Source organism: Lagopus leucura, unplaced genomic scaffold, assembly GCF_019238085.1.
Source record: "Lagopus leucura isolate 7727_CA_CO unplaced genomic scaffold, USGS_WTPT01 Super-Scaffold_100002, whole genome shotgun sequence".
Lineage (NCBI taxonomy): Eukaryota > Metazoa > Chordata > Aves > Galliformes > Phasianidae > Lagopus > Lagopus leucura.
In genome coordinates this window covers 52,117,974-52,145,246 of record NW_024962263.1, presented here as the reverse complement: position 1 = coordinate 52,145,246, position 27,273 = coordinate 52,117,974, and the positions used below count along the sequence as shown (strand labels likewise).

At 36.0% G+C, this 27,273-nt stretch overlaps 1 protein-coding gene across 7 annotated transcripts in view; it reads left to right on the top strand.

Moving 5' to 3' along the window:
- The window catches only part of PCMTD1 (protein-L-isoaspartate (D-aspartate) O-methyltransferase domain containing 1), a 42,980-nt gene extending 18,696 nt beyond the window's left edge, over positions 1-24,284 (top strand). For 5 of the 7 annotated variants that reach the window (XM_042869524.1, XM_042869525.1, XM_042869528.1 and 2 more), the window contains exons 3-6: positions 3,815-3,917; positions 15,395-15,566; positions 16,938-17,061; positions 21,630-24,284. In XM_042869524.1, the coding sequence (XP_042725458.1) occupies positions 3,815-3,917; positions 15,395-15,566; positions 16,938-17,061; positions 21,630-22,000 (770 nt within the window). In that variant the 3' untranslated portion in view covers positions 22,001-24,284. Of the gene's footprint in view, positions 1-3,814; positions 3,918-7,442; positions 7,607-15,394; positions 15,567-16,937; positions 17,062-21,629 lie in introns of all 7 variants that reach the window. The other 2 variants (XM_042869529.1, XM_042869531.1) reach the window with 2 other exon arrangements.
- Positions 24,285-27,273: the final 2,989 nt, after the last annotated feature.

Below are 27,273 nucleotides of genomic sequence, written 5' to 3'. Positions count from 1 at the left end.
GTGTTTTTTACAATATTGTATGTTATCTACAGGCTGTAGATGAACTGTTATCTACAGATGCTTCTGTCCACTGGCATTTCACAGAGCGTTTTGGAGGAAGTTCTGCTTGTATTTCTGTAGCATAGAATTTTAATACGAGAGGAAACAGCCTTTCATTGCTCAGAAAGGAAAAGCACAGAGGAGCAATCTGAGGGCTGAAGTTCTAGTTTGCATATGTACCATATTTATGCCATTTATGGAAGAAATATAAATTATGTTGCCTCATGGCTCTTGAAGAAACTTAATTGAAAATTAAGTCTCCATCCATGTGCAAACAACCTACCTTTAGAAGAAAAAATGCTTTAATTTTCTAACCTCAATATGATACTTAGAATACAAAGCATTTACGCTAAAAATTGTTTTTATTTTACATATGAATTTCATTATATTTCTACTTACTTCAGTACATAGTTCTTATAGGTGCAATTTTAGTGACTATTAAATGGATGTTATTTGTTAAAGAAAGCCTTCTAGCAGGTTGGGCATTTTGTTGCGTGTGTTGAAAGACACACAAATCTGAAATGTGAGAAGCTGGTTTGATTTCAGTTTTTATCATTCATTCTCACGTAAAGAAATTGTCCCTAATACGTACGTAACAAATTTCATTTGTTGGCATTTCTGGCATTGTATTTTGTTCCTGTTAATAAATGCAGTGGCAAAGGTACTGTTCCCTTGTAGAAACAGAAATTATGTTCATTAACATGTAAAAATTTAAACTGAAGAAATCTGCTTTGGAGGGTGTTTCTGTTTAATATGAGTTATTATGAGTTAAGTTCTGTGCTAAGAATACCTGTGTAGTAGTATTCATACATTTCCCTGCTCTGTGTAAAGCTTTGTTCTTTCAGTATTCTTCCTGAGCTGTGATGTTCAAGATGTTATGTATATCGCGCTTGTATTGATGTACTTGGCCTTTTTTTTTAAATGATGTTTGGTTACCTGTTGAATGCTCCTTCACTAGACCCTATCAAGCAGAGTTCTTGTCTTTCAGAATATATGTGGAATTTAAAAAAAAAAAAAAAAAAAAAAAAAGAGAAAAGACTTGTCTTTGAGCATTAGATGGGCTGACAGCCCCCTAAGGAACACAGTTAAGCTACAGCTGTTCCTTGTTTCCAACTCAGGTGCTGATATATCCTTAGTAGTGCTGAGGAGCCTGGAGCGGTAGCTGTTCAGCTACATTTGGAAGCAAGCTTCTCATGTTTCCATAGTACTTCATTTTCTTATTTTCTGCTCCCATTGATAAGATCACTAATAATGTGTAATAATTCTTCCTTATTTTGGTGTTTATTTTAAACGATGGAGTAAAGGAGTAGAAACAAATATGCTTCTGATAAATACGTATGTTGCTCCAAAAGTAGTACATCCTACTTATTTCCATAGAAACTACAACAGATACAAAGAGCACAATCAAGCTATTCGGTAGAGCAAATAGCGGCAAAACACTATTTTTCAGTATGGTCATCACCATTAGCTATGCATTTTTTGCCAGCGATGAACAAGAGTTTGCATGCAGTGCTCTCAACCTGCACCAACAGAGATGACCTGTCACTGCTGCTGAAATGCACCACCCGCCACCTCACTGTGCTCATATCCACTGTTTGGTCTCCATAAACATTCAACAAGTATCAGTGAATGTCAGTGGAAGCCATTTTTTCACTATGAAGGAGTTCAGTGATGCACCTTTGCTTCATATGCACTTCCATGTCAGACTGCTCCTCTGCTGCCACCCGTCTCACAACAACAAAGCAGAGCATGGTGGGAAGGTTCAGTCTCTGACGTAACACTGATATCTGCCTCTGTCATTGTGGGCCAACATAATAAAATGGGAGGTGTTACTTTTGGAGCTGACCTTGTGTATGTATATTTAAAAGCCCACCTGTTTTTAAACAGTTTTCAGTGTACAGTGTGAATAGTAACAGGGAACCATGTGTTCTTTGACAGTAGGTGGGTATCTTCCAATTTGATAATGTAGTGGGTATGTTTTTGCCATGCTGTCAGCATCAAAATGAGATTAAATTAGCAAGTGATTTTGGAAGTGGTATACACTACACTGCTAAGTATAGTGGTGTGTGAAAAAGAAAACTTCTAAATAGATTAGATTAACTGTTGATGCTATTAAAATACATAGTTCAAACTAGATGGTGGAATTATATTTCAGCAGTTGAATTCTGCTGAAAGAGAATTCAGTCTGGAGAGTAACATAGAAGTTGGTTTCTGGTTTTTAAAATGAGTGACTCCTTGGCATCTGCAAATTTACTAATGAAAGAATAGAATCTACTTGTATTTCTGTTCAAATTATGGTTAATACGGTATATTACAACATGACATTATGTTGCATTCGCAGATTTGAGACTGTTGGGGCATTTACAGTTCCTTAGTTCTTTTTTTTTCTTCAAAATTGAGTATTGTAAGGACTGAGTAATTTTGGGACCGGAGGCATCAATGTGTTTTTTTATTTTATGAGACTAAAGGCGTGGCAATTATAATAGGAGAAAGCATGCGTTGGATGCTGCTGCATGTTACAGGACTGTACCTATGCTGGTTAGGAATGTGGTAGGTTATTATTGTGCAAGGGAGCATTAAATAAACATCACAAAAGATACTGTAAGAGGTATCTTTTATAATACGATGGATGATAAATTTAAATAGATGTGGCTGTCAGCAGGAGTTACGTGTTTTCACAAGTTGAAAGATCTATCTACCTCTTGACTGACCTTAGAGAGGTCTCATGAGCAGAGCATATAGCTTGGTTTTATTTTATCTGGTATGATGTGTTATGTTAAGAACTGTCATTAGTAATCACTTTAGTGATGTATAGTAGGTTTTGGTATGTTGGAGAACAAGTTTTTTTAGCAACTGTTTTTTGTAATTAGTATCTTAAGAAAACTATTTGTTTGGAATAATATCTTTGAGCTAAATACTTAAGCAAGGTTTAGAATTATAGATTATACAAATTTAATTTTTTTCTAATATTATTGATATTTGCTTGCTTTTTTTTCCTCTTCTCTCTCCTTTTTCCAGTTGTGTTCCAGTGACTAAAGTATCTGGGTTATTGACTATATATTAAATATAGAAACATCACAGTGAATGTGACTGATTCAGACACTTTCCTGATATAGAAAGTAGTCATAGTGTCTCATGATTTCTTCTTGTTCCTGGAAAATAGCTTTAACTTCTAGCATACAAATGAACTTGGAAATGTATTTGGGTTTGATTGCAGGATCAATCAGTGCTGCAGCTGTAGTAGTATTGTGATGAATGAACATAATGTGGCCAGTTGCCACGTTCTAGGTGGAAGTTAAATGCTATCTGAGTAAAACAGGAGCAGACTTCTGCAAAATAGAGCAGATGTAATTGTGGGAATATAATACGAAATCTCTGAATTGTCAGAAACTAAGAAAACGTTTCAAAATTTGAAGAACACAGTCTGAACTAAATCATAATTATTGTTGTCTTCCAACTAAATAATTTGTTGAAAAGGAAGTTGTTCAGTCTGTAGTAAGTCAAGCTTTTCTGCATCCTTACGATGAAAAATTAGTTATATAAAACTGTTTTGCTGCAATTCTATTGCTGTTCTTTATATTTTTTTTCCATCCTTTGACTTTTTACCTTGTTTTGTTTCCTCTTAACCATCCATAATACAGATACAAAAATATCTTTGCCTAGTGTGTTTGAAGAATTCAGTGTTTACGTGATGTTAGTACTTTCACAGGCAAAAGTACAGTTTTGTTCTATGTGATTGAGCTGTGACTAAAGAAACTGCTGTTTTTATTTACAGGACCTTTTGGGATAAATCATGGAATAGAGCTTCATTCAGATGTGGTAGAATATGCCAAGGAAAAATTGGAGAGCTTCATAAAATATAGTGATAGCTTTGATAAGTAAGTATCTCATTTGTCTGGTTCACTTTGCAGCAACTTTTTATTTTAACTGACCACATCATTGCTCATAAACTTAGAGAGGGAAGTAGAAGAATGGCATCACACATGGCAAACGGTATTTGTTACTGCAACATAGAACTTCAGTTTCTCGGTCTAGTTCACAAGGTAAGTTAAGGCTTAGGAAAGAAGGCTTTGAAGTGTGACACTATTCTTGCTGTGTAGTACTTCACAAAATTGATCTTGCTGCATTTTGGGAATGTGTGTACATGCACACACGTGTATATACTACATGTACAGGCATATATACGTGACGTACTATGCGGATGTCTTTTACAGTGCAATTTGTATCTATTAAGTCAGTTCTTATTACGTAATTGGACATCTTTTGGTACGCAGTTAACTTCTAATTTGCATCTGTTGGTTTCAGTGTCTGATTGTATTTGTTTTTTACCTGAAGACGTGGACTTAAGAGTCTCCATCTGCGCTCAGGCACCACCTGCTCTTCCTGATTTATCTCAGTTTTATAAGGCTTTGAACCTTACTGGTTTGACTTCCTGAACCATTTTTTTCATTAGTTTATAAGTTGTCCATAAGAATGCAGAACTTGGGCCTCTCTGCCCTTTCAAAATGGAAAACTGTGTTCCAGCTAGGTCTGTTATGTGTAAAAACTCTTCACGGATAATAATTTCTCTACCAGTAATTGTAAGGTAGCTGCTGGAAATTCAGAAGAATGTTTTAAATTGTATTCATAGCATAAGAATTGCATGTCCTTACCCATCTTCTCTTGCTCAGAGGGGAGCAGAGAAAATTCTTTTTATCCTCTTGCCTTTGTAATATCTTTTAAGAACTACTGTGTATTTGATTTTCTTAGTTGGAACTCCGTCTAGTTTTTCCTTACACCAATCTTCTAGAACTTTCATCTGACAACAGACCATCCTTTTTCTTCTTTTACATAAAAGAAGGCTCTTATACTTGAAGTAGAGTCATCGTAGAGCTAGCTGTAATTAATTGTATTCAGTTCTGTACTTCTAGCATTAACTAGATTATTTTAGTTGTTTAGTTGGAAGAATGTTGGAGGGACACAGAACTAAAACTGTGTCATGTTTTAGTATGTATATATTACTATCATCGCCTCAAATTTAATACAGACTTTTACTGTTAGCTGATATTAATACAGAAGTGAGATCTGTGATCACTTATGATCATCATTAATACTACGTTAATTGCTCTTTTAAGTAAGATGCAACTGCCTGCTAATGAATTCCTGTGTGCGCCTGTATTCCTGTATATGTATTCTGACACACAGAGGGTTGACTTGGACTGAAAAGTCTTGCCAGTTTGGTAATTAATACTTTTGCATACATGATGAGGAGAAATTGAATTGGAAGGGAAGCAAAGAAGTACACCGTTGTTAAACAAAATCAATCTGATTGATTTATGTGAATAAATACCAGAAATGTACGGTTTGTATTTAAAAATTTGCAAGTACCGGGAGAAAAGAACTAATCCCAGTGTTGCTAAATTTGGCATAACTGAATGTTTGTACATACACTGGAAGGAAGGAAGTGAGTATGTGTAATACGAGATGTAAGTATTCTCAAAGCAGAAGAAATGTATTTTCTGCTAATTTAGAGATCAGCTCTAGAGACAATATTCTAAATTATGCGTTATGTACACTGATAGCTAAACTGGTTTTTAGTTATATAGTGTTATACAGAGGAGGAGTAAAAAAAGATTAGTGAATATAATTTATGCTTTCACTAGTTTACATGTACATCACTTGGCATATACTTTTTAATAATCTACAACAGAAAAAATATAAAGCACTGGCTATGGAAGCATCCTCCTCACCAACCTAACAAACGTGTCTCTTTAATTTTTTTTGCATAAATCTACTTGACAATAACTGAACTGCTGTTCACGTAATACTGATTGACTGCTTGGGTTTTGGATTTAGTGGAAGGTTTTGTAATTCCTTGTCTGAATAGTTAATTATGATTAACTGTATTTTAATATAGTTACTGAAGATGGTATGTTTTTCTTCTGATTGACTGGCTCATTTATGTTTATATATAATATTTTCTGTATATATTTATATCAAATATATACAGTATGTCTTCACTTTTAGTCTGCCTCTTAAAGTAATGTACTCTAGGTCAGTAAAGCTAGTTTTGATTATTATTTCAGGAAATTTTTCCTGAATTTTGGCTTGTAAAAGAAATATATGAAATATACTTACTGAAAGTTGTGTGGACTTCTGCTTCTGAACTTGACTACTGATTTGATTTGCTTAATACATGGAGGAAAGATCCTCTGTCAAAAAGAACTCTTAAGGTGTGCAGTGTCTGCCTGCTGTTGAACACTGGTGTGTACCTAGAAGACATGCATACTGTTTGAAATCTGATTTTGTCTGTCAGACTGGTATGAATGAAGCTGATTGTCTCAATGAATGTATGCATGTTTTGAGGAAAAATATCTTACACCTGTGATCAGCTTCTAAGGAGGTTCATAGGGTATAGAAGGAATACAGAGAGCACATGTAATTGAGATCTGCAGATGGGAATTCTGCAAAACCCTTCTTCCCTTTCTGTGTTCTTCAGTGGATAATATTCTGCAGTCTGATCTGAGTATTTGAAGAAGTCTCTTTCTTAAACAAAAGTAAAAGGGCTTTTACCTTAAATGTAGATCCTTCAAAATCTTCAGCTTGGATCCTAAATAAATACTTTAATTTTGTTTGTCGTGTTCTTTCACTTGAAGCAGTAGACCTTTATCTTTGCATCTGACTTGCAACATGAAGCTGGGTTATGATGATTTACTTTTTCTCCTGATGAAACAAGGTGTTTTGATGCCACTTTTCATAGGGAATGATACAGCATTGTGTGATATAATAATGCTTTTTTATGGTTCCTGATAAAAATGTTGTTTAAATGTAATTACATGTGGTTTTTTTAATGATTGGGGTAGGTACTTGATTGAAGTCTGGTAGCAATGTAAAAGTAACGAGGTAATAAAAAATCTGAGATACTCTTTGTTTAAAGGGCAGTTTATCCTTCTATTAGTTGTCTGTTGAACTGTTCATTAGAGGAAAAGCTTTTAATACAGTTATTTCAGAAAGACAAATAATTTCAGTAGGCACTTGTATCTGTATCCATATCCCACCAATCTTTTAAAAATATTTTTTGTCTGAATTGAGATGGAGTTGTTTCTTTGAGAGGTAAAATACTGCCTTGGTTTTATTTGGTGTATATTTTCTAGTAGAAACAAGGGAGATTTGCCATCGTCTGGAAGTATTGTTATGATTGAGGTGCAAAAGATTTTAGGTGTAGATTAAACGAAATACTCTTGAGTTGAAAGTATATATATATGACTCTCTTTTGTACTTTAAACCTTGAGTAGGGAATGCATGCCATTTAAGGGGAAAAAAAAAATTCCTTAAGAAGGCTATCTGAAACACATTGTGCAAGTACCAGGCCCCACTTCACCTGTTTTTATTGAAGGGGAATGTGTTGTCTTTTCTGCTCCCAGTCAACTTCTAGACCTAGAATATCCACCTTGGAGAGAGAGACACAGGGCAAGGCTAGGTTGCCCATCTTCTAGCACCCTATCAAAAACCAAACCTGGGTAAGCTGAAGTCCCTGATGTGAAAGAATCACCAAACCTTCTCAAGATCAAAAGAAACCACTTCAATGGTAAGTTGCAAGAACCCTAGTACTACTTCTGGTATAACTGTTATGGGTTAAACTTCTTTCTGAAGTCCTATAAGAAAATTATTGGCATTGAAAAATGGCTTAATTTTCCAACAAAGTATTTATTTGTCTTTGTTGAAATTCAGGGCTCCTGTAGAACACTGCAAGCTCACTTTCATAAAAGTAGAGTTGAAGTTGAAAGTTCCTTGTATATGCTCAAAGAAAAACCATTCTTTGCTGTTCAGCTGGATAATGATAGCAATAAAAATCTGTGCAGGACAAGTAACCTGTCTCAAAGCCCCTTGGTAGCCTTTCCAGTTCATATTTTACTTTTAACTTGTTCTTAGATTTGGTTAGTGGAAATTTTGTGCTTTTTTTTATTGCTCTAGCTAGAAAAACATATGACAATAAGAAGTTCAGAGGGATTCTTTGACGCTGGAAATTAACATTTTCAAAAAGAAAATCTGCTTTTGAAATGTCTCTTTTTCAGTTAGAGGTATTTAAGAGAAATAATATACATAAACATCATAAGCCAGGAGGCTCCAAAAGTGGCAGTCGAGTTTACTGCTTTCTAGAAAGAAAAGAAAACTGTTTTATAAGTGTTTGAGAGTTGGAGCAATCTGTATTCTTGCTATCTCTAAGTGCATACAAAATCTTTTAGAAATAAGACAAATTCTGTGGTGGACACTACCTTCTTTGGAAATCTGCAGTTGCTGCAAGTTTTGATAGTATTAAGAGCATTTGTTATTACATTAAAGTAGTTGAGAAAAACAGCAATGGATTGTTGCTACCAAATCAAATCTATAGCTTCACAAAAACTCTTAGTATAGAATATGACAATCTTAAATCTATAAAACTACCTTTTCTGCTTCAGTACCAAAAAAAAAAAAAAAAAAAAAATACTTCTGTCTACAGAAACAATAAACTGTTTCTGAGGGGACTTGCATCCATGAATTTACTAGGGTCCTGGTGACAGAGTGAGGTGATGAAACATTTTTTCACCTCCTTTTTTTTTAGGAGTGCAGGTTTCTTAAACTTCACTGTGGAATTGATTTAAAATATATATATTCCTTCAGTGTACTACTTTGCTTTTATCATCAAGATTTTAGATGTAGTACCTAATGAAGTTTAAGTTTGTTAACTAGTGCTGAAGAGAGAGTAAGATTAGTCGTAGTATTTTTAAGGTCCAGCATTCTAACTTTTCTTTATAAATAAGAGCAGTGTTTTTTCATATGTTTCAGTGAAGCTGATGGCTATTAGAAATTATAAACAGGCAAAGGTAGCTGAAGTTGCCCAATAGAAGCACAAAAGCAGTTTTATTCTAAAGCTGAGATAACAGAAGTGAAGCTGGAACGCATTTCCCACTGGCCTACAACATTACCTGGATGAGAAAAATGATCAGGAAAAAATTATTGCATAAAAATTTAGTCAGCACTGCTTCTGGCTATTTTAGTAATCCTAATAAAATCCCCATTATTGCAATTGTATGTAAGGGGCTTAAAAGCTGCTACTATAGATAGTAACAACTGTTTTGTTATAGAAGTTTTTATACTTTTGTTTCTGTTTATTCTAATGTTCAAAGAGTACATGCAGGAAGTCCCAATAAGTGAAATGCATGTAACTTTTCAGGGAAGCATGCTAGCAGGCCATAAGAATGCATTTATACATGAGCCATACTTGTTAAGAGCTTTAATAAATACATAAGTAAGACAGAATGAAAATAGAGAAAAATACAAAAAACAAACAAACAAAAAAAAAAACAAGGAAAAAAACTTGCTCTCTTGTCATTCTGTTGTTCCATTTTAATAATTGTTCTTAGTATCTAATGTAGTTCTTAGTGATAGGATCCTAAATGAACATCACCACCAGGACAGAATATGGGAAATATTTATTGAGAAATGTGAAAATTTATTCCTATACTCTGCAGTATATTAGAAGCATCTTTAAATCTGGTTGTTACTTGATCTAGAGTACTTTTGCAGTAAAGTAAGGTGAAAAATGCTAACAAGCCATTCTGTGGATGTTGTGCATTGCTGTGGCATGGTATACAGAAAGTCATGTTTCACCTTCAGCTGTAGTTTTCACAGAATATAAGACTTATGTCAGTTTAAAAAATGAAATGGATTAAACAATCTGGAAGTTTCTTTTAAAGTTTCTTTCTGGCTTTAGGTATACTTGGAGTAAGATTAGTAAATTATGAAATTGTTTTATACAGAAGAAGCCCTGAGAGTATTGTTCTTTTAACAAAAATGAATATGAGTTGGAACTTCCTAGATTATTTGTAGCTCTTCATTCTCTGAGGATAATCACAGGAGATACTTATTTTTCAGTTTCTATAGATGTGTTTTAAAAGGATGGTTTTTATGGTGGTCAAGATGGTTTAGAAGATCCTTGCCCATCCTAAGGCATCTTTTAGCTGAAAATAATGGATTTAAGGGAAGTTTGATTTGAAGTTAACTTTGTGTACTCTTCTTTTAATTCCCTACTATTGGTGAATATGTTTTAAAACACAAATTTTCCATGGAAAAATTGTTCCAATGTAGTATCAGCATAGTTCAAATGGCTTGCTGTAACAACTTGGCAGTCTTCTCATTGAACAGTAGTTCTTTGTGCTGTAAGTTTATTTGTTTTGATCCTCTTGCCCCCTCTGTCAGTAATAAAAATATGCATTATAGTGTATTTTATTTTTCCCTTTTTGGACCTGCTGAGAGGGTTACTGTGTATTTTATTTTATTAAAGAGCCTTCTGGACTGTTAGAGGGGAGAACAGCTTGATGACACTTGTCCCCTTTTGTATGGGTTTCAGTTGATTGAACACAAGGAAATGATTGTGGATGGCAAACCAGCATCCTAAATTCATACTGAAAGGGTTTTTCTTTCTGTAAGGACTGAGCACCAAGCTGAGATGGAAGTGCAATAAAATAGGCAGAAGTGTGCTATTAGGTGGTATCCTTGTATGAATTTTAGTGGTTAAGGAGAAGTGTGAAATGTAACTGGAGAAATGCTGACTTTAAGAACTGCTTTTTCTCTGTGCAAAAGACAAATGTCAGCAGTTCAAATAGTTCCTCAGTATTTTTATAAGCATCTTACAACACGTTTCACTGTTCGCTTTAAACACGAATCTGTGGATTTTAAAAGTTGCTTTTTATTCAAAGTATGTGATTTTATGCCCAATTTTATTAAACTTGAACTTGATTCCTTAGAAAGGAACATCTCTTAAAACACAACTCCTTACCTCTAGTTTGATCTTGAAGAGATGTCAGGGTTAATAACACACTACATCCATGAAGGCTGTACAGGCAGGAGAGCTTAGCCCTTGAGGGATGCTGTACTCCTCAGAGCTGGAAGTAATTGGAAATTAGATTGTCTGGGTAGGTTATATGATAGGAACTACCAATGAATTACCTTGGGAAGAAAACTTAGTAGGATTACTAGTGTTTACATATTTTGTTACCACATGAATACTAGATTGGTGGATATGGATACAAGAGCAAATAATTTCAGTCTTAGTTCTTCGCTAAAAAATGTGTTTTTTTTTTTTTTTTTTTTAATGGAAGCTCATTTTATCCCGATAATAGTGTTTCTTTGTGTTGATACCTGTGGAGATTCTTAAAAGAATGTGTGTAGTAATGAACTATTCCTTACTTATTTTCTTAATGTGCTGTGATGAAGACAAAAACACTATTTAAATCTTACAGGTAATTTTTGATACTTACCTGAAAGAAAAGTGCTGTGCCTGTATTGAATCTGTAAAACTTCAGTGCTGGGGGGGATGGACATGAAATGCCTATCCTTGAGGGACAAGGCAGAAAGGACAGAATCAGGTTAACGCACTTCACGTACTTGAAACTGCTTTACTATCTTGGTCCACTGCTAAACAAGTTCTGTATGAAATTAAATTTATCTTATGGCAAATGTTCATTCATACACAGGAACACAGTGTGTTATCTGTACTAGAAACTCTTAACTTCTTTTCTTTTGGCTGTTTTCTTGCAGGCAAAATACCAGATTCAACTGAAGAACTGGATGTGATTCAAACATCTATATGTTTTTCTAGTTCTTTACTCTCAGGCTTTTGGGTTTTTTTTGGCTTCTAATCTATGGAAAAAAAAAATCATGTTTTCCAGATATAATTGTACCCCGGCTATTTAACTGTGATCATCAAAATGTAAATAAAACTTGCTGTTTCTTAAGTTGTTTTCATAGTTCCATTTCAAATTGGTAACCAAGTGAAATATTACCCCTCCTTGATTGGTAGCTTATGTATTTGCCAGTACTGCATGTTAAGGCACTAAACCATTTCTTTTCAACACAGTCATTACTATAATAAAAATAACTCAGTGTAACACAGAAGGAAGTTGAGTATCTGATATGTTTTCATATCCTGGAGGTAATGGTATTGAAATTACCTCATTGGATGTAGTATCATAAGGGACTGATGGAATTTGGATTTAAGATTAAATTCCATTGTAAAACAATGTGATTGATGCTGTTTTCTTACGTTAAAACTAACAAGCTTAATATACTGTTGGTAGATATTATTCTCATTTATTTGCTAAAACTTGTGTTGAACTTAAAGATCGTTCCCTGATCAGATGGTCAGAGGCTTATACTTCAGTGAAGTAGAGCTTAACCTTGCTCATTTTGGAAATGGATTGGGAAAGTCAGTGATACAAATTCTATACATTGTATTTTAGTCTTTTGGAAGATAATTACTTATTACTAGATTACATAGATACCACAAAATGATACATTTATTTGTCAGTTTCCTGATTCTGGGATGTGTGTATAGTTTTGTGGTAACAGTCAAAGATTCAGGGGGTGAGCAAGGAGTCTTCATTTCTTCAGTGATGAAGGTTTACTTGGAGTGCAGAGGAGGAACTGAGTTCTGTTGTTTTACAACTTAACTAAATTTGAGAATTCCATAATGCTCTAAATATGAACCTCATATGCATTTTTATTTCTTGTGTTTTGACACTGTTTATATCATAAAACACAAAGCAGGTAATTCTGCAGGCAGCTTGAATGAACGGCACTGGCTTTTGAACTCAGGTGTTACTTTGACTAGATACAGCTTAAAATCTTTTCCACCCATTTACTCCTACCCTTATATAGACTTCTGGGTAGAAAGATGTGTATGGCAGTTCTATTACTATGTGATATAAATGGGCAGTCAGCGTACTACTGTAGGTGTTATTGCATTGCCAAGTGAGCTGAGTCCCTTGTTTTCCATCTGAAATAAACTGAAAAGATGTCTTTCTGAGTTGCATGTACTCAAGTTAAGACTACTGTGAGAAATGAGTCTTTCAGGAAGCTCTTACTTTTGACAAATAGATTTTAAACTAGCTGGAGCTACTGGAGTGAAGAAGGTCATTTTTGAAGTAGTAGGCCTAACCACTATCTCTCTGTCTTGGTAATAAGCCTTATGTCTCCACAAATTTGTATTAACATAGTCCAGCCTTAGTTTAACGCACCAATAGGCAGACATAGTCTCTAGTGCTTAGCCTGTCTTGATTCTTGCAGGTGTAATGGGAAACTTATTCATTGTTGTTCTTGTGTACTTCTGACTGCAAGCTGTAGGGCTAAATGAGAAATTCTTTCCAGCTTTTATTGTATTTATAGGTCTCTATATATAGCGTATATTTTGTCTGGGAAATGTTTTGTGTTTTTTTGTCTTGTCTTTGCTTTCTTGGGAATTTTGTGTTTCTGTTTTAAGAGGGTGCTTCCAGTAGAAGCATTTTGGGAATATCTGGTAGTAAGATTTTGGAGGAGCATTTTGAGTAACAGTGTTATGAAAGTTGTCGGGTTATGCAACATCAGTCTGTCTTCTGTTGTTCTAAGTATATAACTTAGAGCCAGTGACTGCTATCCAACGTGGCGTTTCAGAGGAGTGCCTTATTACTCACCTCTGGTTTTTATTGTACTTTTGAAGCCCACAACGGTACTTTGCTTAAATTTTCAAGTTAAATCAGTGTGATGATGCTTTACTTCAGCTGTAGACAACCTGAAATTAAAACTGTACGTTGAGCTGTCTGACTTTTGCTAAATATTGAAAAATGTGTGATCCCCCATGCACTTAAGAGATTTCACTGAAGAAATAATCAGTGCTTTGGGTTTCATTTTCTTCTGAGCATTTAACCTTGCCAAATGTACTTGTAGATATTTCTTCTTTTTTTTTTTTTTTTTTTTGAAATTATTTCAACCACAGTTCATTTTTGCTGTCTGCTTGTGTGCAGTTGGCTGCACTCCCCACCTGCCACCTTCCTTTTTTTTAATCTGTCAGTATTGATTGTAGCTTTCACTTCTTCTATTGGTCTTGGATGAGGAAACAACAGCATGGACCGTCAGCCACATTGAGCGCATAAGGCAGTTGCAGTGGTTAGTCAGTAAGGTATTCTGGAGTCTATATTTGACTAGTCAAAGAAAGAATTGAATTATTTTCAAGGTCGTGCACCCTATCTTGAAAACAAAGTGCTTCAAGCAAAAACATAGCTTAATAAAAGACTAATTTGTGAATGGTAGGGTTGATAGGGGAGTCAGCTAAGCCTTATAGGCAGTGCCAGGTTTCCGTGTAACTGAGATGATTATTTGCATGTCAGGTGTTGTACTGGGATTGCCTACTGAAAGCCAAATCAAAATAATTTTTGAATGTAAGCTGTAAAGCTCATAAGATGGCTCTATGCATTCAAAGAAGTATTTAGAAAGAACAAGTTATTCATTCTGAGATGAAGTTGAGAGGCATTAAATTTGGTACTGCCAGATGACACTTGTGAACTACTTCTGTAGTTTTAAAGTTTTTCCAAGAAAATCATAAATCCTTTCTGTGAGCACATGTGTAACATCTCTTCTTGAAATGAGGGGGGAGAAGGAGGTTTTTGACTGAATGTTGTTGGTGTGTGTGTGTTGGAGAGGGGGTTTGTGTGTTTTTTCACTGTTTTTTAATACAAATATATGAATTACATTATGATGCATGAACATCTTAACCAGAGACTTGCTGCAAAGATGTGAAAAATGTCAGAAAATATCTCTGTAATGGCGAACATATGCAGCTTTGGCAATAAAGCTCTACAGTGTGCACCTTTTGCTATTTTATGCAGTGTCAAGAGAACTTAGTCTTTGCAACTTCTGCTTTCTACTTAAGTCCACTCAAAAGCAGTTATGTGACTTTCATTTGCTTAAGAAAATTAGAACAGATGTTTCTCAGAATTAATCTTTTTTTTTTTTTTTCTTGCTTTGTGTGTGGTCAGAACTTTTCTATTAAATTTTTTTTTTGACAAAAACAGATTGTTCTCAAAATGGAAGGTGGGAGATGTAGAGGAAAATGATTCTTAAAATAACCTATATTTCCTCTTTTAAAAGTGAGAGGGAAGGTATTGGGAATTGGACTGTTACAACATTTATACAATATATAACCTAAATATTCCACAATTAACATCTGTCTGCTTTAAAGGGACCTGACTGCATGCCTTGTTCAGAGAAACATCACAAGTCCGATTGCTTACTGTTAAGAAGCCTGGTGTTTCTTTCAGGCTTTTTTGTTTTTATGTGATGCACTCGCTAACTTTAAAAAAAAAAAAAAAAAAAAATTTAATCCTTCATTGAGCAGAAACAGCACTTTGTTTTCTGTTTAATATTGCTGTGTTTAATGCCGAGTGTTAAAATGTGTGCTAATCTTTCTTTTCTTTACGTAAGGAAGATAGTAAAAATATTTTTGTTTTTAACTGGACTGGCTTTTCTCAAGAAAGCTGATTTTATTTTAAAATGCCTCCTCTTTTTGCTTTCTTCTCCTCAGATTTGAGTTCTGTGAACCTGCCTTTGTGGTTGGTAACTGTTTGGAAATAGCCTCAGACAGTCATCAGTATGACCGGATTTACTGTGGAGCTGGAGTCCAGAAAGACCATGAAAACTACATGAAAATTTTATTGAAAGTCGGAGGCATTTTAGTAATGCCTATAGAAGATCAGGTGACTTAATGACAATTTCCCCTTGCTATCATATAGTATGAAAAATACATAATTTAAGCAATGTTTTAACATGTATAGTTGACAGAGTTGAACATTAACTGTTGTTGTCTTTACTCAGTGTATTACTGCAATTCAGCAGGTGTTTTTGCAATGCAGTCTTGAAATTTTTTTCCTTTAAATGGTGGGAAACTGCCAATATCCTGTTTATCTGTGATAAAACTGTTTTGTCTTCCATGAAGCTAGTACTCCATTCTTAAATATTTTAAGTATACTATGCTAGTCCTAGTACTGCCTTGAAATCCTTGCCACACATGTTCAGTTAATACTTTAACACAACATAAATCACTCTCTGAAACAGGAAAATTGATTTTATGTTTGTAATTAATGGTAGGAGAAATGAAAACGAATGGAGGAGAAGACTTATTTCCAGCAATTTTCAGTATTGCTTTCTTTGTGTTAGATTAGACTTTTTCCAGACAGGTGTATTATTTTAATAATACTTCACACTGTTATCACTTTTCATCCTTAGATCTCAAAAGGCCTTACAAAGGTAAGTATTATTCTCCCTGTTTTGCTAATAGGGAACCAGGGAACAAAAAACTGATCTATGTGGATGCTCTCTTGAATGTAGATAATTACTAAATTATTTGCTGGTAAGCTTGCTGGTTGCCTTCCAAAAATAACTATATGTTTACTTTCTCAGAATATCCAAGTGATTTAAATGTGGTCTGTGTCATTGAGTTATATAAATACTAGAGAAAGTATTTATTGGACTAAGATACTATCAACTGAGATTGATTGCATATCTCAAAGGTAGTCTAGGTAGCAAAATTAAAACTGTCGTTAGGTCTGTCTTATATACAGATAGTTAGCACACTAGAGACTGTAAGACATAAGGAGATGCTAAAAGATCTGGGTTCCTCTAACCTGGAAAGAAGGGAGAAAAAACATAGGGGGGGAAAAAAAGTAACAAAACCAATCACAGACAAATCACTCGGCTACAGAACATCTTATTATTTGATTCCTGGGGCATTTATGTGGTAGGCAGGAGTCAATTTTTGCAGATGCACAGGAAATTTAAATAAAAATGTTGTAGTTGTAGTAACAGTATTCTGCCTTGATAGAGGGAAAACCTTAGGACTTCATTTTCCAGTTGCATCTCTCCCCACTGCAGAATAGCCTTCTTCAGTACTCCAGTGACAGAAAAATATTTCTAGGAATATGGAAGTGCTGGCTATTTAGAGAACAACCTTTACAAATTAATTTTAAAGTTAATCAAAATTGCACTGTTTGAACATCAGCCTGAATTGTATTGAGTATGACAAAACTGTAACCACTTTTTTTGTTGTTGTTGTTGTTGTTCTTATGCAGCTAACACAAATCTTGAGGACGGGACAGAACACATGGGAAAGTAAAAATATCCTTGCTGTTTCATTTGCCCCACTAGTGCAACCAAACAGAAATGACAATGGCAAACATGATACTGTGGGACTGCGTAAGTGTCACTTATACTGGCTCCCTTTGGTTTGGTGGGTTCTAATAGTGCTTGCTGGTGTTACTCTAGAAGAGGAGAGGCTATCCTTTACATATGTGTGATGGAATAGGAGCATAGAACCTCACATAGTGGCAGCTCACTGATAGTTTGTGCTGCTGGCTTTGCTGTATGCACAATCAACATCTCAGATTAAAATGGTGCATTGTTTCCAGCTTACTTTGCCAGACTTCTTTTCCTTTTGGATTCAGCTTCTTTTCCAATGAAATACATCTAACATACTGAGCTAATACTAGGTTTATCAAAAGTACTGATGTTCAGACAATCTCACAGAGGAAAAAAAAAAAATTCCTCTTCTCTCTCCCCTCTGGAAATGGAAGGAACTGGTTTACACTGCAGCTATGGTACTGCAGAAGTTTAATAGCTGAGTTGTCCTTATGTCTGAAGCTGATGATTCTCACTGTCTTTAGTAGTCTCTTATATGGGCTTTCTGTGTGACTACACAAAACTTCAGTTAGATTAGGAAGGGCATTTAGAAAGTCTCTGAAAGCATAGCTGTTGCAGAGATAAGATGATAGCATGATGAGGAAAAAAAAATAGAGGCTGGGAAAGGTACAGAGATGAAAATTTCTGCTACCACAGACAAAGCTAGGAGTAGTATCACATAGGACTTCAGTGGCACCCAGGAATTTAAATAAAGCCAGCAAAGAAACTAGACAATAACAGTTTTCTCCTGCTTTGTTCTGTTAGCGTAAGGCCAATGTGGACTAATTCTCCTGTAGTATTTACATGCCTCTTGCTTCTATGCACAATTTTAAATGCAAAACAGAGAAAAGCCATTCAGAAGTCTAGGATGCCATATCAGGTTGCATCAGTTGTAACTACTGATCTGATTATTAATTTTGAGGTATATGTAAGCTTGTGAAGAATGGTTCCTTACTAAAAATCATAGAAACATAGAATGGTTTGGGTTGGAAGGGACCTTTTAGATCATCTAGTTTCAATCCCTCTGCTATAGGCAGGGGACACCTCCCTCTAAACCAGATTGCTCAAAGTCCCATCCAGCCTGGCCTTGAATGCTTCCAGGGAGGAGGCATCCACAGCCTCTCTGGGCAACCTGTTCCAGTGTGTCACCACTCTTACAGTGAAGGATTTCTTCCCTGTATCTGCTATAAATCTACCCTCTTCCAGTTTAAAACCATTTCCCCTTGTCCTGTTGTGACATGGCTTCTTCAGGTACTGGAAGGCTGCTATAAGGTCTCCAAGGGGCCTTCTCTTGTCTAGGCTGAAAAACCTGAGCTCTCTCAGCTCCTCCTCAGGGGGAAAGTGTGCTAGCCCTCTGATTATCTTCATGTCCCTCCTCTGGAGCTGCTCCAGCAACTCCATGTCCTTCTTGTGTCAGTAGTTCCAGAACTGGATGCAAAAGTCTGGGGGGGGTATAATAAAAGCAGAGTAGAGGGGGCAGAATCATCTTCCTTGACCTGCTGATCACACTTCTCTTGATGCAGTGCAGGACACAGTTCACCTTCTGGGCTGCAAGTGCACATAGCCAGCTCATGATGAATCTTTAATCAACTGACACTCCCAAATTCTTCTCCTTACGGCTGCTCTCAAGCCATTCTCTGCGCAGCCTTATCTGTGTTTGAGATTGCCCCAAACCTTGCACTTAGCCTTGTTGAACTTCATGAGATTGGTGGACTCAACACTCAAGCCTGCTGAGGGAGCATCTCTTCTCACCTGCACCACTCAGTTTGGTGTTGTCTGCAAACTTGCTGTGCATGTACTTGATTCTACTGTCCATGTTGCCTATAGAGATGTTAAATAACACCAGTCCAAAAACGAATCCCTGACAAATGTCACTGGTATCCACTGGGACGTTGAGTCTTTGACCAGAACTATGAGTGCAAACATCAAGTCAGTTCCCTTGTCCAGTGAGTGGTTCATCATTCAAATCCATTTTTCTCCAGTTTGGCTACTGGGATGCCATGCAGGACAGTGTCAAATGCTTTGCACAAGCCAAGGTAGATGAGATCAGTTGCTCTTCCTTTATCCAATGGTGCTGTAACTCCATCATGAAAGGCCATCAAGCTTATCAAGCTTGACTTGCCCTCAGTGAAGCTGTGTTGGTTACCAACATTCACCTTGTCTGTTTTTCCCATGTGCTTCAGTAGGGCTTTTAGGAGGATCTACTCCATGGTCTTGCAAGGTCTAACTGGCCTATAGTTCCCTGGATCTTATTTTTTTTTCCCCTTCTTGAAAATGGGGGTTATGTTTCCCCTTTTGCAGTCAGTGGGATCTTCACCAGACTGTCATGAACTTTCAGATGTGACGGATGGCAGCTTCATCTGCCACTTCCCTCAGAATCTGTGGATGGGTCTCATTGGGTCCTTTGAACTTGTGGACTTTGTCCCGTTGATCTTGTAAGAGACCAACTTAAGAATTTTAGAGTTCTCTATTACCATTCTCATATTACAAATTCGAACAGTATAGACCAGTAGCATTTAGAAGTGAGCTGCAGTACAGTAAAGGTGTTTCTTGTAAGTAGTTTAAAAGAATACTCTTAAAATGACTGTGCAGTTAGAAGAGAAAGAACGGAATAACATACAAATATGCTATTACCTTGCCACTACCATCCAATTATAAATGCATTAGGAAATTGAAGTTGCCCTGTGAAATGAAATCAGCAAGGTAATGCTTCTTTTCTCCACTCATGTTGTCTTTTTACTGTTGGCTACAACTGCAATCGGTATTGCCAGTATTAAGCATCTTTTTGGTCTCAAATTTTAATAACTAGCATGGAGTTTAAGTCAGTGAAAAAAAAATATTTAGTTGAAAATTCATTGAGTGTTTTTAAGCTGGCTCTGTATTGGCAATGTTTTTATAAAATTTATTTCCTCATTATGCTCATTTCCTCCTTTGCAGTAGTATCCATAAATTTTGTACTATTTTATGTAGGAACAAAAATGAGAAAGTTGAACAAGTGACAGGTTTGGCTGATGTAGTATCATAGACTTGCCAATATTTCCCACAAACCTATGTCCCTCAGTACAACATCTAAATGTTTCTTGAATACCTCCAGCGATGGTGAATCTTCCAGTCTGTTCCAGCACCTCACCACTCTTGGAAAAGTATTTCCTGATGTGCAACATGAATCTCCCCTGGAGAAACTTGAGGCCACCCATGAGCCTCCTCTTCTTCAGACTGAACAATCCCTACACCCTCAGCCTCATAAGGCTTGTGCTCCAGACCCCTTCCCATCTTCATTGTCCTTCCTCTGAACACTCTCCATGGCCTCAGTGTCTTTCTTGTAGTGAGGGCTCAAAACTAAACACTGTACTCAAGGTGCAGCCTCACCAGGTCTGAGCAGAGAGGGATGATCACTTCCTTGTTCCTACTGGCAACACTATTTCTGATACAAGCCAGGATGCCGTTGGCCTTCTTGGCCACTGGGGCACACTGCTGGTTTGTGTTCAACTGAGCGTCAGGCAGTACTCCCAGGTCCGTTTCCTGTACATTGTCTTTCAGCTACTCTACCTCAAGCTGTAGAGTTGCTTGGGGTTGTTGCAACCAAAGTGCAGGACCCGGCGCTTGGTCTTATTCAACTTTAATCCCACTGGCATCAGCCCAGCTTATCTAGATCCCTCTGTAGGGCCTTGGTATCCCCAGGCAGATCTTCCTCCCATTTTAGTGTCATCTGCAGACTTATTGAGGGTGCACTCAGTGCCCTCATCCAGGTCACCAGTAAAGATACTGAACAGAATATGCTCCAGTACTGACTCCTGGGAAACACCACTTATGACTGGTTGCCAGCTGCATGTGATTCCATCTATCACCATGCTCTGGGCCTGGCCATCCAGACAGTTCTGTACCTTTTATTGCTTTGTTTGCCTTGGAATTACTTGGCAATGGGTCATACTGGGCATGTTATCCAGCAGCCTGGCAATGCTTAATCATCATCTACTTATTGCAAAATATGAGGCTTTTGACTTTTTGTTACTTTTTTGTTGTTGTTCAGAAACTTTCGTGCCTTTTCTGCTACAAAGATAAGGGTGGCTTACTTGGTCAGCTGTGATGTTGACATTGTTATCATTTGGGTTTAGCAGGAAGAAGTATTTTGTGTAGAAGAGAGAAGGAAGAAAAGCACTTGCCTAAACCAGTGTGACATGGTAGGGGAAATGTTCCAAACAGCAGGAGATGGTAGGAACAGTAGGTCCCAAGGCATGCCATATTTGAAGTGTGCTGTCTAAAATAAATTTTTAAATAGTTGATATTCACTTGCACATCTGTCCAAAGATCTCTTAATAGCTTGGACTGTGTGTTTTCTCTGAAAGAGTAATCATATTCCAGAAGCCATCCTCAGTCCAAATCTGAGTATGTCTGGAGTAAGAGATGTTTTTCAGTAGAGAATATGCTACAGGGTTTGTCGGGAGCCCTCAATCTTCTCATTTCATTTGTGTATTTCATCATGTGCTAAAATTTCATTTGTTCTTAAACACGAATTGCACTGTCTTGCAACTAATGTTTTTGTTAGAGGGACATTCTGCTTACTGAGTATAACTCTTTCCTTTTAGCTCCGTGTGCTGTTAGGAATCTTCAGGACCTCGCTCGAATATATATCAGACGCACCCTTAGAAACTTCATAAATGAGGAGATGAAAGCTAAAGGCATTGCTCAGAAGGCTCCCCCTAAACGAAAACGCAGGCGATGTCGTAGACGCAGGATTAACACCTACGTGTTTGTTGGTAATCAACTCATTCCTCAGCCTCTAGATAGTGAAGAAGATGAAAGAATGGAAGATGATAACAAAGAGGAGGAGGATAAAGATCACAGTGAGGCCTTGAAGCCAGAAGAGCCTCCTCGAAATCTATTGAGAGAGAAAATCATGAGTCTACCATTACCTGAATCTTTAAAAGCATACTTGACCTATTACAGAGAGAAGTAACTTGTTTTAAGTAGAAGTAATGCCTACTGATAGTTCCTTTATTCTTGAAAATGTAGCATTTATTAAGAAATAGGTGGACAAATTATTATTAGTCTTTCATCAAGACTGAAGTACAGCGATAAATCATAACTTTATCTTTGCTACAAGGAAGACTTGCATTCAACAGTAAAATCCCTTTTTAAAAATCTATTTTTCTTTAAATTTTGAAAATGCTGTTTTAACTCGGATAGAAATATATATTCCATTATGCAGCACTAATCAATATTTTGCATGGTATGTCTTTTTGATCCCTAACAGATTTGTATTGATAATAGGATGAGTGAAATTTTATATCTGCTATATAATTGTTAAACACATGCATCCGACTTGAGCAGTTTGTCTGTATTTATTATTAGGGAACATTTTAAACATGCAGACACTTATCCTCTAATGTCAGTACCAGACCCTTTAAAAAGTTAATTTTACTATGGCTTTGTTGCAATCATTATTACTATGTTGGTATAAATGTATTCCAACAACACAAGTGCAATAAATGTGTACAGACACTGAATTAGCTGGCTTTAATGAAATATGAAAGTGCAAGTTCTGAAATGTCAGGTGACCCTACTACTTCTGCATTTATCTTTTGCCAAAAGATCTTGAGAAAAGTAACAGCTTATCCCAGAGCCTTAAAGAAACATCATATTGAATGAAAAGGAAAGCAATGCTTACTTCAGCTCTGCTTATACTTAACTCCATTGTATGCTTTCAGTATTTTAACTAGAGGCACTTCCTCACTTGTGAGATGTTTAGGACAGTACTTTTTGTTTATTTCTGCAGCTCATGGCATTGAGACATAATGTTTTGTAATACAAGATTGTACTTTAGATTTGTCATCTGTATTTACTGCTTTTAAGTAGAGGTAGAACTTCAACAAAATTTAGTTTGTATTGCTTATTGAAATAGTATAGTAAAAGTTAGAATTTGTTTGGCAAATGCACTTTAGTAAGTAGGTTTTATACTTAACATGCATCTCCAAGAAGGTAGACTTGTGCTAGCCTATATTTTGTTTCTGAGCATGGCTCTTAGCACAAAACTATTCATAAAATTGTATGCATCTTTTGGAAACCTATGAGTAGCAGTGCACCTGTGGGGATCCACGATAGTGCTGATTTAAATTGTTTTACAATTTTTCCTCTTCTAGTTGTGAAGTTACTTGCAGTTCTGATTTTTTTTTAACTTTGTTCTTAACATCTTAATTTCATAATTCTTTGTTGTAATGTAACCATGAGGCAAAACTCTGTTTATTAAGAATTTGACATGATGTGCATTAAAAGCCACAGTCATTGGAACAATCTGCTTGGACCCAGTGAAAAACATTCCTTATGAAGAAATATCCTGCACAATACATTTTTAATACTGATAATTTTTTTTGTGTGTGAAATAACAGACAATATAACCAATTTTTTTAAAACAGTAAATTTCCTAGTCCAAGTATTTATAACCAGCCAATATTAATTTGAACTAACAGTCCAGTATTGACTTCCAGATATATAAGATGAGAAAGAAGATGCATAACTCTATGACAGTGACCCTTTATTGTGCATTTCATGCTGCAGCCCCTGGTTGTTGTTTTTCTTTTTTTAAGGTACATGATAGTAATGTTTAAATGGAACTTCATGAAGGCCTGTTGTACCAGCATGTGGAGTTATTTTCCGCAATATATTTACAGTATAAGTAAACAATGCTATTTGAAATAAATACTCTGACTTCATTCTAAAGACAGGAAGAACTACTAAGAAATAATTTTCCAAAATAATGATACTAATAAAGTAGTTGTAATGCTTCAGCTATAAGAATTGAGCGTAATCTTGTTTTAAGTAGGTTATTTTAGATGGAGTTTAAATCATCTGAAGTTTGAGATGGTTTTTCTCTCTCCTTTTCTTGGGAATATACATCAATAAACTCAAGAAATTGAGATTATTGAATATCACTTATATACTTTAAGGACTCTATACAGGATGCTTTTGGAGAATAAACTTCTGCATTCTTTCACTCCTGTGTACTTGGAAAAATGGACAACGGATGATTTGTCATGATTATTCAGTATGTAAGTCTTTTTGCATTCACTGAAAGAGAATGTTTCTTCTGTGTTTTTATATGTGGATTTATTTTACACTCTTGAATTTATATTTACATAAAAAGGTAGAAATGCAAAATGTAATAAAACTTAATTTTTGCCATCTCACTTGATGGGGACGTTGTTGCAATAAAATGGTTTTTCTGGTGGTTTCTGCTTGCTGAATTCCTGTGTTTGTGTGGAAGTATTAAGCTATTTGGAATTTCAGGTGTCAGTTTATTCATAATTGGGACACTGATTTTGTAATAAAGGTAATCATTGAGTCTCAGAAATATTGGAAGAATAGTACTTGCTACATTTTGAATTTTTGTAGAGGTTGGAAGAGGAGATATTATTCTTGACACAGAAGAACTATTCGGGGCCCAAAAATATTTCCAAAGCACTTACGTAAAGAGTATGTTTTCTCTGAGAGAGCTCAGAAACTATGCTTCAGCTATGTACTCAAGAATAGTTTTACTCTCATTTCTAAATATTGAGATTGGTTTAACCCTGAACAGAGCTAATAGGTCAAAATAAATAGGAACAACTTTGAGGTAAGAATAGCAAGGGTGTTGAACAAATTGCAAGGTTTTAAACACACTGGTCTGGAGGAGGTATTGAGACCAACACAATGTTTTTGAAGACCTGAAGTTATTAATCCCATGTGTAGGTAAGACGACAAAGCCATATCAAGAATTTGAGAATCTGTTACATTTAAATGAATCGGAAGAGCTTTGTTCAACTGGATACTGACTCTTTTGTTTGTTTAGGTACTGACAACTCAATCTGCTTTTTTGTGTGTGTGTGTGCATACGTATTTTGTTTGTTTAACATACCCATCTACCTTTCCTCTAACCTGCTTTAGGATTTCATGTGTACTGGTCAGTTTCAAAACAAATAGGGAATTTTAAATGAATGTGCTCAGTTCTCATTTAAAGTAGTTTTAACTCACTGAGTAATAATCTGTCTCCTTCAGTTATCCGTATAGTTGATATAGGTTGAAATGCTTCTGTATTTGTTTGACTTTTCTAATCATGAAAAGTAGAGGAATCGTGTGCTGCATTCTTCCTGAAGTTGTACATAGAATTCCACCTTAATGACCTGGTAATTATTTTGACAGTACTTGAATAGTGTTAAGGCACTTCCTTAAACTTCTTTTTGAGAAGGTTCTTGGACTTTTTGGTGGATTGCTAAAGCTTTCAAGTTAAGCGATTCTTGATAACTTCCAGTAAAATCTAGGTTGATGGCTTGATAAATGCCTGCTTTGTTTCTGTAACTTTGGAGTGTACCATCATCTTCATGAATTCAAGGCTGGCTTGTTTAGCAGTAGGTTTGCACCGTGCTTATAGTCAGTTTTCTAACCAAGAATACTGATTTATCAGTGCTTTGTAATACGATGGTAATACTTTCTTTCTACAGTCTTCTGATTGCCAGCCTTTGTATTCTGTGTATTACTTTCAGAGATTGAGGGACCCTCTGCTGCTGCAATCTAGGGATCTGTTACACCTTGCCAGTGCTGGAGATAAAGCATTGAAACATTCCTTCTTCCTTCATGCATTCACTAGCAACCATGGTGAATATTGACAAAGAGAGGAAATAAAGCAGCTGTATGAGTGCGTGCTAAATATTTCCTTTTTTCCCCTCCTGAGTGTTCACTTGTCATTTTTCTGGCCTTTTGTTCTTAAGTGGAAAAGAATTCATGAGTTTCCTGATCTAAGACAATACAGAACTACTCTGCTGTGTATTTGAGTGGCCTGCCTCAATTGTTTAGCTACATATGTATGTTTGCCTCACACTTAGAAGTATTCCTTGCAGGCAAATAAACAGACTTTTGTTTCTTTCAGACATCCTTTGGAGGTCTTGCAATAGTATATTCTGTTTTAACAGACTTCTGTATACTTTGATTTTTGAAGTCTAGTAGTTTCCATTCATGTTGCATCTCTAAAAATCGTGACGTTTAAAAAAAAAAAAAAAAAATATTTCAGGATCCTTACTTTAGACTCCTACTTTCTGGAATTGTATTAGTAAATTTCAGATCTTTACTACAAGATTCTCTGAAATCTATAAAGAAAGCTATGTAGCTCTTGTGCACTAAATGATTTTCAGGTACAGTACCATCTATATGTCCATAACAAGGACTTCTTCTGTATTCTAATGTAAACCAACATGACTGAAGTTGTTTTCACTGAAGCTTCCACTTGATTCCTTATCCAGATCTAGAGGCTCACTAATCTCTTGTTAGCAGAGTGCAGTAGGTAGTTTTCCATCTTTGGAAGATGGAAAGAAGATGAGCAGTTAGAAGTGCAGGTGTTACAATTTTATTTGTGTTTTATAAAAGCACTTCTTTTGGAGTGATGCTCAGCTGTCATTTGTTTCCATCTTAAATCCACAGTTTCTAACTGCTCTATTAGGGTAACGCTGAATCTGAAGTGTGTGATCATTGAGAGGTGAAATTTGTTGATACTGCTGTTGTCGTCTTCTATCAGGATCTGCATGGAGCTGTGTGCGTTTGCAGCTTTCTTCATTGTTCTGCAGCTGTAACTAGTATTCAGACTCACCTGTATGTGGCACCCTGCATTTCAGATAGTACTTCTGTTACCCTGAGCAGTTTTGCCCAGTTCATGAACTGATGCCTGGGGAGCTGTGCGTACTTGGGGTCCACATCCCACATGTAGGTCCCATATCGCAATCCCAAACCTGCTTCTCCGAGTTCTGCTACTATAGAAGGCCAGTATTTCTGTGCTGCAGCATTGCATTATGATCATAAAAACCTCATCACAGAAGTGTGAAAACAAGCTTGACTATGACCTTGACTCCTGGGCTGTTATTATTTTGTATTCTGGGACAGGAGTAGGGATTAGGGATTAAAGGAGGGAAAATTTTTATAGGGAGAAGTAATTGGTAGATGAACAGTAACAGCAGATCAGTTTGTATATTCATATTAATTACACATATTCTCACATCTGTACTATCAAAGATCTTTGTTAGTGAGAAAGCAAGTTTTGCTCATCACTTATCTGATCAATGTAAGTATTTGCTATAACTTTCAATTACTTTTGTCTTTGCCACCAGTTTGTTTCTCTCTACTAAATGATAGTATTTAGGCAGGATTTACATGTTGAAATCAGTCAGAGCAAACTTTGCAGTATTTTTTACTTTTTGCTCTTAAATTTAT